The sequence below is a fragment of the Alexandromys fortis genome, unplaced genomic scaffold (genome assembly GCF_014885135.2).
Source record: "Alexandromys fortis isolate MF-2015 unplaced genomic scaffold, M_Fortis_MF-2015_v1.1 scaffold_53, whole genome shotgun sequence".
NCBI classification, from domain to species: Eukaryota; Metazoa; Chordata; class Mammalia; order Rodentia; family Cricetidae; genus Alexandromys; species Alexandromys fortis.
In genome coordinates this window covers 4,914,425-4,924,833 of record NW_026067939.1, presented here as the reverse complement: position 1 = coordinate 4,924,833, position 10,409 = coordinate 4,914,425, and the positions used below count along the sequence as shown (strand labels likewise).

Genomic DNA, 10,409 nt, shown 5'->3' with positions numbered 1-10,409 from the left:
GGCCAGAAGTTAACTTGAGTGCCACAGGTGGCTTGACATTCTACCTTGTTTACAGAAATGAGACCTTCAGCTGGGCAGGCTGAAGTAGGCTAGACTGGCTTGCCAGTCCCAGGGGCCCTCCTGTCTCCACCTTCCCAACATTGGGACTGTAAGTGGGTGTCACCTTGTCTGACTTTTGTTTAGATGTGGGAATCAAATTCAGGTCTTCATGCTTGCATAGCCGGCGCTTGCCCGCTTGATTCTCTCCTCAACCTAAATCCTATTGCTTTCTTTGCGAATAAAGCTCTTTATAGTACAGTTGTCAGCTGTCAACGGAGCCACCAAGCCATCCACCTTAAGCTTTTCTTTCTTGCTGGGCTTTACTTTTCACTACGGGTTGGTTTGTTTGTCTTGTCATATTGCCCAGTGTGGCCTCAGACTCGGGTTCAACTGATCTTGCCTAGGCCTCCCTTCTAGCGTGAATCTAAGTGTACACTGCCACACTAGCTTTATCCTACTCCTTATTTTAATTGTCTTTCTAAATATTAAGTATTGGTTGTTAAGGCTTGAGATTAGACATGTTTCAAGCCCCTGGGCTTCATGCTAATTGGCTGACCACACACTGACTTACCTACAGTGACAGAAACCTTCAGGCTCACAGGCTCTCTCTCTCTCTCTCTCTCTCTCTCTCTCTCTCTCTCTCTCTCTCTCTCTCTCTCGCTCTCTCTCTCTCTCACACACACNTCTATCGGCTCTGGGATCTTGGGAAGGGTTCTCTCTCTCTCTCTCTCTCTCGCTCTCTCTCTCGCTCTCTCTCTCTCTCACACACACACACACACAGAGACAGAGAGAGAGAGAGAGACAGAGAGAGAGAGAGAGAGAGAGAGAGAGAGAGAGAGAGAGATTCCTTTGGGCCTGATTTGTCAGCCTGAATAACATAAGGAAGAAACTGCACCTGGCTTCAGAGCTCACAGTTGTTTTCTTAAATGTTCAGGAGGTTGATGGCTAATAAGCAAATCGTCCTCAGTATTCAAACAGGCAGTTAATAAATCCCGAAAGAGAAACAAATCAAAATCCTCCCATAAAGCCTATAGGCAAAACCTCTGTTTTCCCTAATCCTCCTGAAACCTCATGGGTCACTTTCTGCTCCACCATGGTATCGTGGCTAGCACCAGATTGTGGGCATACAAAATCACCCCTGGGCACACTGTCCTCTCAGATGGAAAATGTCTCCCCCGAGAGAGTTCCTGAGTCTATGCAAAGGGTTCTAGCAAGTGTGGGAAGGGGGGAGGGGAGGGGGCATGCAACTGGCATTTCTCTAGGCCCTATTTAAATGACAGAGCTGTCTTCCAGCCCCTGTCACAATTCTGCCAACACAGAGACAAGATGAAGCAAGATAAAGACCCCTGAGCCCCCAGACATTTGGAGCTCAGTTTGAGATTGGGTTTAATTCTTCTTCCACCTAAAGCAGCTTCTGCTCAAGTAAGGACTCTGAGATTGGGGGAGAAGCTGAATGTCAGGTCAGCAGAGGTGAGCACCCAGCTGAGGTCCTGATGCTGAACTGGACTTTCCTCCCAGAAGAAAGAGAAATAGAGGCCAACTCGGAGGAAGCCTCCTTAGAGATGAAGAAGCCAGACCTGAATGCCTCAAAGGAGCAAAATGCGTGCAACGTCTCAGAGAGGTACAAGCAAGTCTACCTTCCGATAACCTACAGCCTCATCTTCATCCTGGGGCTGGTCCTCAATGGGGCTGTCCTCTGGCTCTCCTGCTGCCAAACCAAACCCTGGAGCTGTGCCACCATCTATCTGATGAACCTGATGGTGGCCGACCTGCTTTATTTACTGAGCCTGCCTTTCCTCGTCGTCACCTACTCGGTGAGCGACACCTGGTTATTTGGGGAGATGCTATGCAGGTTAGTGCGATTTCTGTTTTACACCAGCCTCTACAGCAGCATCCTTCTGCTGACCTGCATCTCAGTGCACCGCTTCCTAGGTGTGTGCCACCCGCTGAGCTCACTGCCTTACCGGACTCGCCCGCGTGCCTGGCAAGCAGCTGCTGCCACCTGGACCCTGGTGGTCCTCCAGCTCCTCCCCACACTGGTGTACTCCCGCACAAAGTATGTAAATGGCCGGGCGATCTGCTACGACACAACCAGCCCAGAGAATTTCGATCGCTTCTTCGCCTACGGCGTGGTTCTGACGTTCTCTGGTTTCCTCTTCCCCTCCTTGATCATTCTGGTGTGTTACTCTCTGATGGTCAGGAGCCTGACTTCTCCAGTGGAGGCGCTCCCAGAGACAGGCTACATAACCCGTGCCAAGTCCATTCGGACCATCCTGCTGGTGTGCAGCCTCTTCGCCCTCTGTTTTGTGCCCTATCACATTGCCCGATTCTTCTACTTCGTCACCCGCTTCCGGAACACGCGGGACTGCGAACTCCTGTCGGTAGCCAGCTTAGCCTACAAGATCTGCAGACCCCTGGTCAGCATGAGCAGCTGCCTCAATCCCATCCTGTACTTCCTGTCACGGGGCAACAACAGAGCCCAGCTCCTCCAGAAGCTGAGACAGAACAAGGTGGGTGAGCATCCCACCGGTGTTGTGGAAGGGGCACCTAGGGTTAGGCAGATCTGGGCACTGCCGGGATGAAATCTGGAAAGAGAGAGCTGGACCCGGAACGGAGCTGGTTAGTGGGAAAGGAGCAGAAACCTTCCTACAGGGGTGCTGGTAGGAAGGGCTTAATAGAAATGGTGAGAGGTTTGAAAATAAGACAGACTATTGAGAAAGATACCAAAGCAAAGGTGACCAGACATTGATATATTGCCATTGCAGTCTCAGTTCAAAAGGCAGCATCCCAGAAGCCTCTGCTGCATCCCCGGCCCCAGCTCATGCTGGTCTCTCGCCATAACCTAACCACTCTCTTCCTTCCCTGACCTATGGTCTGTGGAGGATTTCTGAACACCTGGGCTTGTTCACTCATTGACTTATTTCTGATGCGCCTTTTCCCATTGGTACACAGGTTCTCACAGGAGAAGGACCTCGTCCTACTGCTGACTCCCAGCACCGGTCTCTACAGAAGGGCCCTGCAGAGCGCTGCTCAGGAGACAGAGGCTGAGAGAATGAGGGAGTGGAGGGTGGAGAGAGTGAAGCCCTTACCATGTAATCGGGCAGGACATCTAAGCCTCAGCAGCCCTGAGAAGTGGTGTTATTGGCCTGGTTTTTGCCAAAATACACACACACACACACACACACACACACACACATTAGGTTTTTGGCAAGTTCACCCGCTGGAGACCACCCACCCAGATCATAATTGAAGAAAGGCTGCAAGCAAGCCTAGGACTGTCCAAGTGTTCAACAGCAAAGCCTATCCGGGTCGCTCATCCGGCTCATTCCTGTGGTTGGCTATTGACAGATCATGGAGTCTGCCTTCTGTGCTTTTTTCATTACATCGCTTAACAGCAGCTCCCTCAGGAAAGGATCCTCCAGATAAGGTGGAAGATATGGAGCCCGGGATCTGCCTGAAGAAGGTGCCTCTTATTTTTATTCCAGCATAATGCTTCCATTCACAACAGCACATACATACACACACACACACACGCATGCACATACGCATACAATTTCCATTTTCTAATTTTTAGTTTTTTACACAGTTCACATAACACATTAGCTTTCTTCTTTGATAATTTCACACACATATAAAATGTATTACTCTCACTCTCAACCTTGCCTATGAATTAATTCTTTTAAATTATTTAAGGACTTAAATAGTAAAAAAATAAATCAATAGCCTGGACACACACACACATACGAAAAAAAAAACCTTTATTTTAAACAACACAATCCCCCTAAGACCTTCCTCATCTAATAATTTATTACAATCTCTCCAGGAAGGGGTGAACAAATCGTTTTCATAAAAACCAACCTCCCTTTACGATACCACTCTAATTACGGGGAATGTCTGTTTGAGACCACGCGTATGTCTGAATTCCGAAGTTTCATTCTGAAAGTACAGCTTATTGCTTTCAAGGCCACCAATAATTAGCTCAAGATTAAGTGTTGCTTCGAAGAATTTCTCAGGTTAATTGGTCTAATGAGCAGGCAAGGATGCTTCCTAATTAACGGGTAGGCTCTTTTCCATGGGCAAATGTTTCTAGAATAACAGAGGGTGCTTAAAACTGTTTATTCTTTCCACATGTTCTCTCTCTCTCTCTCTCTTTGCACAGCACAATGGGAAGATTCAGCTAACCTAACAGTTCCAGTTCTCACTGCTTACATTTATACATGATCACATCCCTGCAGAATTAGAGCAGCAGGGCCCCAGTGAAAGCCATCCCACGTCACAGCAGACTACTATCTAACTTCCACAATCGTTCCACCTCTATGGGCAGGAAGAACCCTCCCCTAGAAATCTCAGTACTCACTGCCTTCATCTCAAGAGCGTATTCACCCCCCAGGAAACGTTTTCCTGCCTTGAAGCCCTGGTTAACCCTTGTGCTTGCTGTCAACTGTAGAGCTGGCTTTGTTTCTGCCGAGATTGTTTACCTACCTAACAGAAAAGTGCAAACATCCATATTTGTCTTACCTGTGCGGTGAGAAATGTCTTAGTTGACCCCACATCCTTGGTTTTCCTGGAATCATGTCTCCAGACACTAGAATCAAATCAGTCTGCTCTCATTGCGATGAAGCTGCAAATCCTCGAATACAGCAGTGGGTTCTGCACATCCTTCATGATTAGTGGCAACCCCCGACACAAGGAAATCAAGGCCAAGTGTCCCTCCTGAGTGTGCCCGGCTCTGCAGGGAAATCCAGGACCCTCAAGTCCCTTAGCTCTTGGCTCCTCGCCACCTTCTGCAGTCGGTCCAGTGGTTTGAACAGGTTAAAAGTAAAATTGAAGGCCAGTGAGTATCACGCTGAAAAGACCATAATTAGAGCTATAATGGATGAAAATGACCGTGGCCACCAAGACTGCTGATCATGACCCCGGTCCTTCAGGGGGAGATAGATAAGCCATGGGAGAAATAAAATGTAAATACATGCAAGTAACGTGTGAACTCTAATTAACCGTGGAGGCAGCGACAGAGAGCCCTGTCAGCTGTTCATTATCAGACAGAGACCCGTGACAGCAAGGTTTTCAGGGGGCGGGGGGAAGCACCCCAGCTTAGCGGAGGGGCTGTGCATATGTGATTTCAGTCTAAATACTCTCCCAAGCAGCAAAGAAAAGAGGAAATGCAATCCTGATGAGTAAATCCAACCTGTCCAAGATCATCATCAGTTGACTCCCAATAGGGAGTTAGAGACGTGGCCTGAAGAGCCGGCTGAAGCGCGGCAGTGGAGACTTCCAAAGCCAACAGAAGCGTGGCGTCTCAAGGTGTGGGGTCCGGCACCTGAGCAGAGCAATCTGAGGAAAATTAGTCACAGCCAGAGTCCTGCCAGGTCTCTTAAATTGGTTTTTCTTCCCTTCAAAGCTATCCTCCAGCACTGGCAGCTCTGTTGAAAAACAGTATTTTGCCGCTTCAGTGGGTCAAGCGTGTACTGACCAGGTTGTGCCGACCTGAGTTCAGATTTCCCAAAAGCTACCTAAAGGCAGAGACATTAGCACGGGTCTGTAATTCCAGCGTTCCAGTGGTGCAGTGGTAAGCAGAGAATCCGGGAGATCAAACGCCAGAGAGCCTATCACGTATGATGTGGTAATATGAAAGAAAATGGTCCCCAAAGCGAGTGGTGCTAAAAGGTCTGACCTTGTTGGAGGAGGCGTGGTCTTGTTGTAGAAGCCACGCCCAGTGAGACAGACAACTTCCTGTTGCCTGAAAGTCACTGGGATGGATACTTTTCCAGCGCCATGTCTGTCTGCATGCCACCATGTCACACCATGATGATAATGGACTAAACCTCTGGAAATGTAAGCCACCCCAATTAAACATTTTTCCTTTATAAGAGCTGCTGTGGTCAGGATGTCTTTTCACCGCCATGGCAACCCTAACTAAGACACAGCGTTAAACAGTCTGTGAAAGAGAAGGCGGGAAATGAGGACCAATAGCTGAGGTTGTCCTCTGATCTCCACGTATTTACACATATGTGTCGTACACAGGCACGCACACACGCACGCGCGTGCACACACACACACATTTAAAGTATCTGGGGGCTGGAGATACAGCTCAGTTGGTATAATGCTTGCCTAATAAGCACAGAGCCCTGAGTTTTACCCTCAGCACCACACTGAAGACCATGGAGCAAGCCTGCAATTCCAGGCATTGGACCTAGGAGGATTGGGAGTTCAAGATCCCCTTTAACATCAAGTTCGAGGCCAGCCAGGAATACATGAGAAATGTCTCAAAGAAAAGAAATTACTTTTGACACATCCCCTTCCCCCATTTCTGGCATAGATGCTCCATAGAGAAATGTCCAGTGCCCCCAGGCTGGTCTGCCAGCCCCACTACAAGCCTTCCCCACATACTGTTTCACCCCCAACTTCACCGCGCCACTGAAAGTGAGAATTCCATCCCCCACCACCGTTTTCCTGAGCCTGCTCTCTCCCGTTCTGTATCCAGAGAGAACCTTCTCCAAATGTCAGCTTTCCCTTTCCACAGATGACGGACCCCAGTTCCTCCAGCTGCCCTCGCAGCATTCTTGACTGCTGACTCCACCTTGGAGTTGACACACGTCTTTTTCATCTTGGGTCTCTTTCCTTCCCCCAAGACTCTGTTTTCAATCCATAGAACACAGCTTTTCAATCCGTAGGACACAACATTCCAACCAGAGCAGAGAGGAAGCAAGGGGATGCTGAGAACGCAGAGGAGGAAAACGGAAATGATGAATATCAGGAGACCATAGCAGGGATCTAAGTGCCCAGACAATGGGCAGAATGAAGGTGGCATGGATAGAATTAAAATGTTTAAAATACACTGGAAAACATAAAAAGAAGTAAAACGGTGGCTTTGACATCATGGGAAGAGAAACAAACAAAAAAAAAAAAACGACTATGAGCTTCAAGTATCACAAGAATTACCAGAGATGTCGCTCAGTTGGGAGGCTATTTGCTTCCTCTGCGTGACCACCTGGGTCTCTCCCCAGCACCACATAAACTGGGCATGTGCTTGTAACCCTAACACCCTCACTTAGGAGTTAGAGGCGGGAAGACCAGAACCTCCGCGTCAGCCTCAGCTGTATAATAAGTTCGAATCCAGCCTGGGATTTGAGAGTCTCTGGGGAAACAAAAAGACAGACAACAACCAGCACAAAGCAGACACTCCGTAGTGCCAAGGGAGGGCAGATGGAAGAAGGGAACAGGACTCAGCTTAAGAGGGAGAGTTCAGACTTAAACCAGCTGTGTGAACAGCCATTGAGACCTTAAAATGAGAACACATGCCTCTAGTAGTGGGCAGGGGTGAGGAGCACCTTAAGTGAGGGGGAGGGTGAAGAAAGGAGAGGCCCTGCTGACGTAACCAATGTCACCAGGGCACGCTCTAAGCTCTTTGCCGACACCTGTTCTGTTTTACTAGATTCACATGACGACCTTGACTTCTGTCTTCGAACTCTTCACGCGTGCTGTGTCTTTCAATGGCAACTCCGACCCCCGCCTTGCAGTCCGGAGTTGCAGTTTATCCCAGGTCTTCTGTTCTTTCCTTCACTCCTTCCTCAGAGGTGCCATGTATTGGCTCAAACTGTGGAAGTTTCCGTCCCTCATGATGGAGAGGGCATACTGGAGCAGGGCAGTTCATGTCACAGCCTGCCAGGAAGCAAAGGATGCAACCAAAAGTGAGCGAAGGGGTAACGGAGCCTTCAAAGGCCACGCCCCTCCTCCTGTCTCAACCAACACCTACTTCCTGCAGGTGGATCCTGCCTCTCGAAGTTTCCAAAACATCTCAAAATAGGGCATTCGCTGGGGCCCAGCACCCATAAGAGCGTATTAGCTTCTGAGGGGGACATTTCAGACTTACACCATAATGCCTACCAGTTTCGATTCCAAAAAAGCCGAGGATACAAACTACCTACACATAGTCTCAGTTTTGCTTTGTAATCTGTATTCCGAAGACAGCAAAAGAAGGAAATTCCTGGGAGAAAAAAATCACTTGCAATTGAGCACAACCTGGGCTTGTAAACTTGTGGGTTCTCGCCTTTTACTTTCTTTCTTTTTTTTTTTTGCCTTTTACTTTCTTATAAACAAGCCAAATCTCTTAAGGGTTTCAATTTCCCAGCATGGGGGTTTGTTATGGGCTTGTTGTATGCTAAAGTACCAAACTGCTTCAAAGGTAATGGCTTCATGAAGAATCCCATGCACAGAAGCAGAACTTACAGCTCTCGAAGCAAGCTGTAGCTGGGCATTTTTATGGTGCTTAAATCACAAACACGAAGCAAAAAGTGCCACTTCCAGGAAATTAAAGAATCACAGCGTCTGAGACTGCGCCACTCTGCAAGCAGAAGAACACATTAGGCAAAAGACCTTAGAAAGCGTTAGCCCATCAAGCAATGCAGCCACGGCGAAGGCTCCCGTGTCTTCCTTTTTATGGCCTCGTTTCTTACAGGGGTAGGCTACACTTTCTGTCAAAACTCTACCCTGATACCATAATCTAAATCATTCTCTCTGGCTGCCGCTGCCTATCCCCACTCCCCATTCCCCAACTGCTTCAAGAACACACTAATGACCTGCCAGTTACAATGAACGAATTCCATCAGCCCACGTTTGACTTTTCTGTGCTGTTTTTCCCTTCTTATTAGCTTCAGCTAGCTCTTTGGCTTCTATAGATTGCTCTGCTTCCTGTTTTCCAACCTCCTGCCCTTAGGACTGTGACCTTTTCATCCCTTCACCTACTTTGATCTCTGTCTGGATCAGCTCACTGCCTCCCTGACGTTCCCAAACACAAACTTTGTCCCCCTGGGAACCCTGCCCATCATGTCCACTCAACGTGATAACTTCTCTAAGTGCCTTGGCTGCTTACTGCAAGCTCCATGAAACCAGTGCTGAACCCATTTGCCTCCCAAACTGCAGCTCCATCCTGTGGTCTCACTGGTTCGAGGACAGCACCTTCTGTTCAAGCCAGAAATCTGGAAGGAGACCTTCATTTGAACCTTCCTTTCCCACCTCACCTCCCCAAATGGCCACACCTTCAGTTAGACCTCCCAGCCATAGTCAGGATCTCTCCCTGTTCCATCCTGCCCCTGCTGAAGTACGTGAACTATCATCTGTCCAGTATCCTTAGCCATGCCCCTGCCTCTACAACTTATTAACCATGCCTCTGCCTCCACAACCTATTAACCATTCCCCTACTCCACGACCTATTAACCATTCCCCTGCCTCCACAATCTATTAACTATCCCCCTGCCTCCACAACCTATTAACCATGCCCCTGCCTCCAAATTTGTTCCCTCTAACAATGATTCCCTCCCTTCCTACTGCTTCCAGTTGTCCTAAAATGCAAATTAAGTCTTGGTAATCCCTAGCATAAAATTCTTCCCAGCGCTCTGAAGACCACTTGCTGAATGTTATGCCAAGTTCGCTGAGTCCACACAAAACCAACAAGGAGACTGAGTCCTGTATGTAAAAGCAAAGAGCCCTTATTCTAATTCAAGTTGGAAATAGGACTCTCTGTGGGTTCAGTGCATTGAAACAAACAGAGCCTTGAGCTCAGTTTGGTGGGCTACTTAAAATTCTACTTTAGGCATGCTGTTATTATGTATAAGTTTCTTTTGAAACATTCCCTCTAGGAGAGGAACTTCTGAGACTCAGGAAGCTGTCTGAGAAAGCTGGGGTTTACTGGATTACCAAAAGACCCCCTCCCCAAATTACTGAAGTGTTAAACAGCTGCTGGCGGAGAAGAACTACCTGCCAAGTACAGACCTCTTTGGACTGCGGAGCTACCTGCAGGCTGTGCAGAACTCCCGGGCTGAGGCTGTGGCGCTAGATACAGGCTGTGCAGAGATCCCCACTGCAGACCTCTCTGGGCTGCAGAGCTACCTGCAGGTTGTGCAGGGCTCCGGGCTGCAGATCTCTCTGGACTATGGAGCTACCTGCAGGCTGGCAGAACTCCCGGGCTGCAGACCTCTCTGGACTGCTGAGCTGGCTACCGGGAACCTGTGCAGACTTTCAAGAAAGCAACTTTATAAGTCCTTGGCTGTGTAGGGTGGGTGGGCCTTTGGATAATGCAGCCCACTCAAATCTCTTTTCAATCTATCCTGATCACACTTTTCCCCTGCCGCAGGTCGTCCCATATCCTCCCTACCACTCCATCCAACCAACTCCATGACCCTTTCCTCTTTTCAAAAGTTAGGTCCAAATCGGGTACCCCAAAACAGCAGTGACAATGTCCTGAGCAGAGGGACTCTGACTGGGTAAATAAGAAGCCTAAATTCAGCATCCCCCAGGAATCTCCTAAAACAGGTTTCTGCTTACCAGGACCCTCTATTAACCTGCCCCAAGGTCAACCACCTTGGGCAAGG

At 48.6% G+C, this 10,409-nt stretch overlaps 1 protein-coding gene across 1 annotated transcript; it reads left to right on the top strand.

The window, feature by feature from the left end:
- Window positions 1–1,532: 1,532 nt before the first annotated feature.
- LOC126504922 (P2Y purinoceptor 3-like) lies at window positions 1,533–2,621 on the top strand. Its single transcript, XM_050147510.1, is given in 3 exon segments — window positions 1,533–2,192; window positions 2,195–2,493; window positions 2,495–2,621. Coding segments are annotated over 3 exon segments (1,086 nt in total).
- The last annotated feature ends 7,788 nt before the right edge of the window (window positions 2,622–10,409 follow it).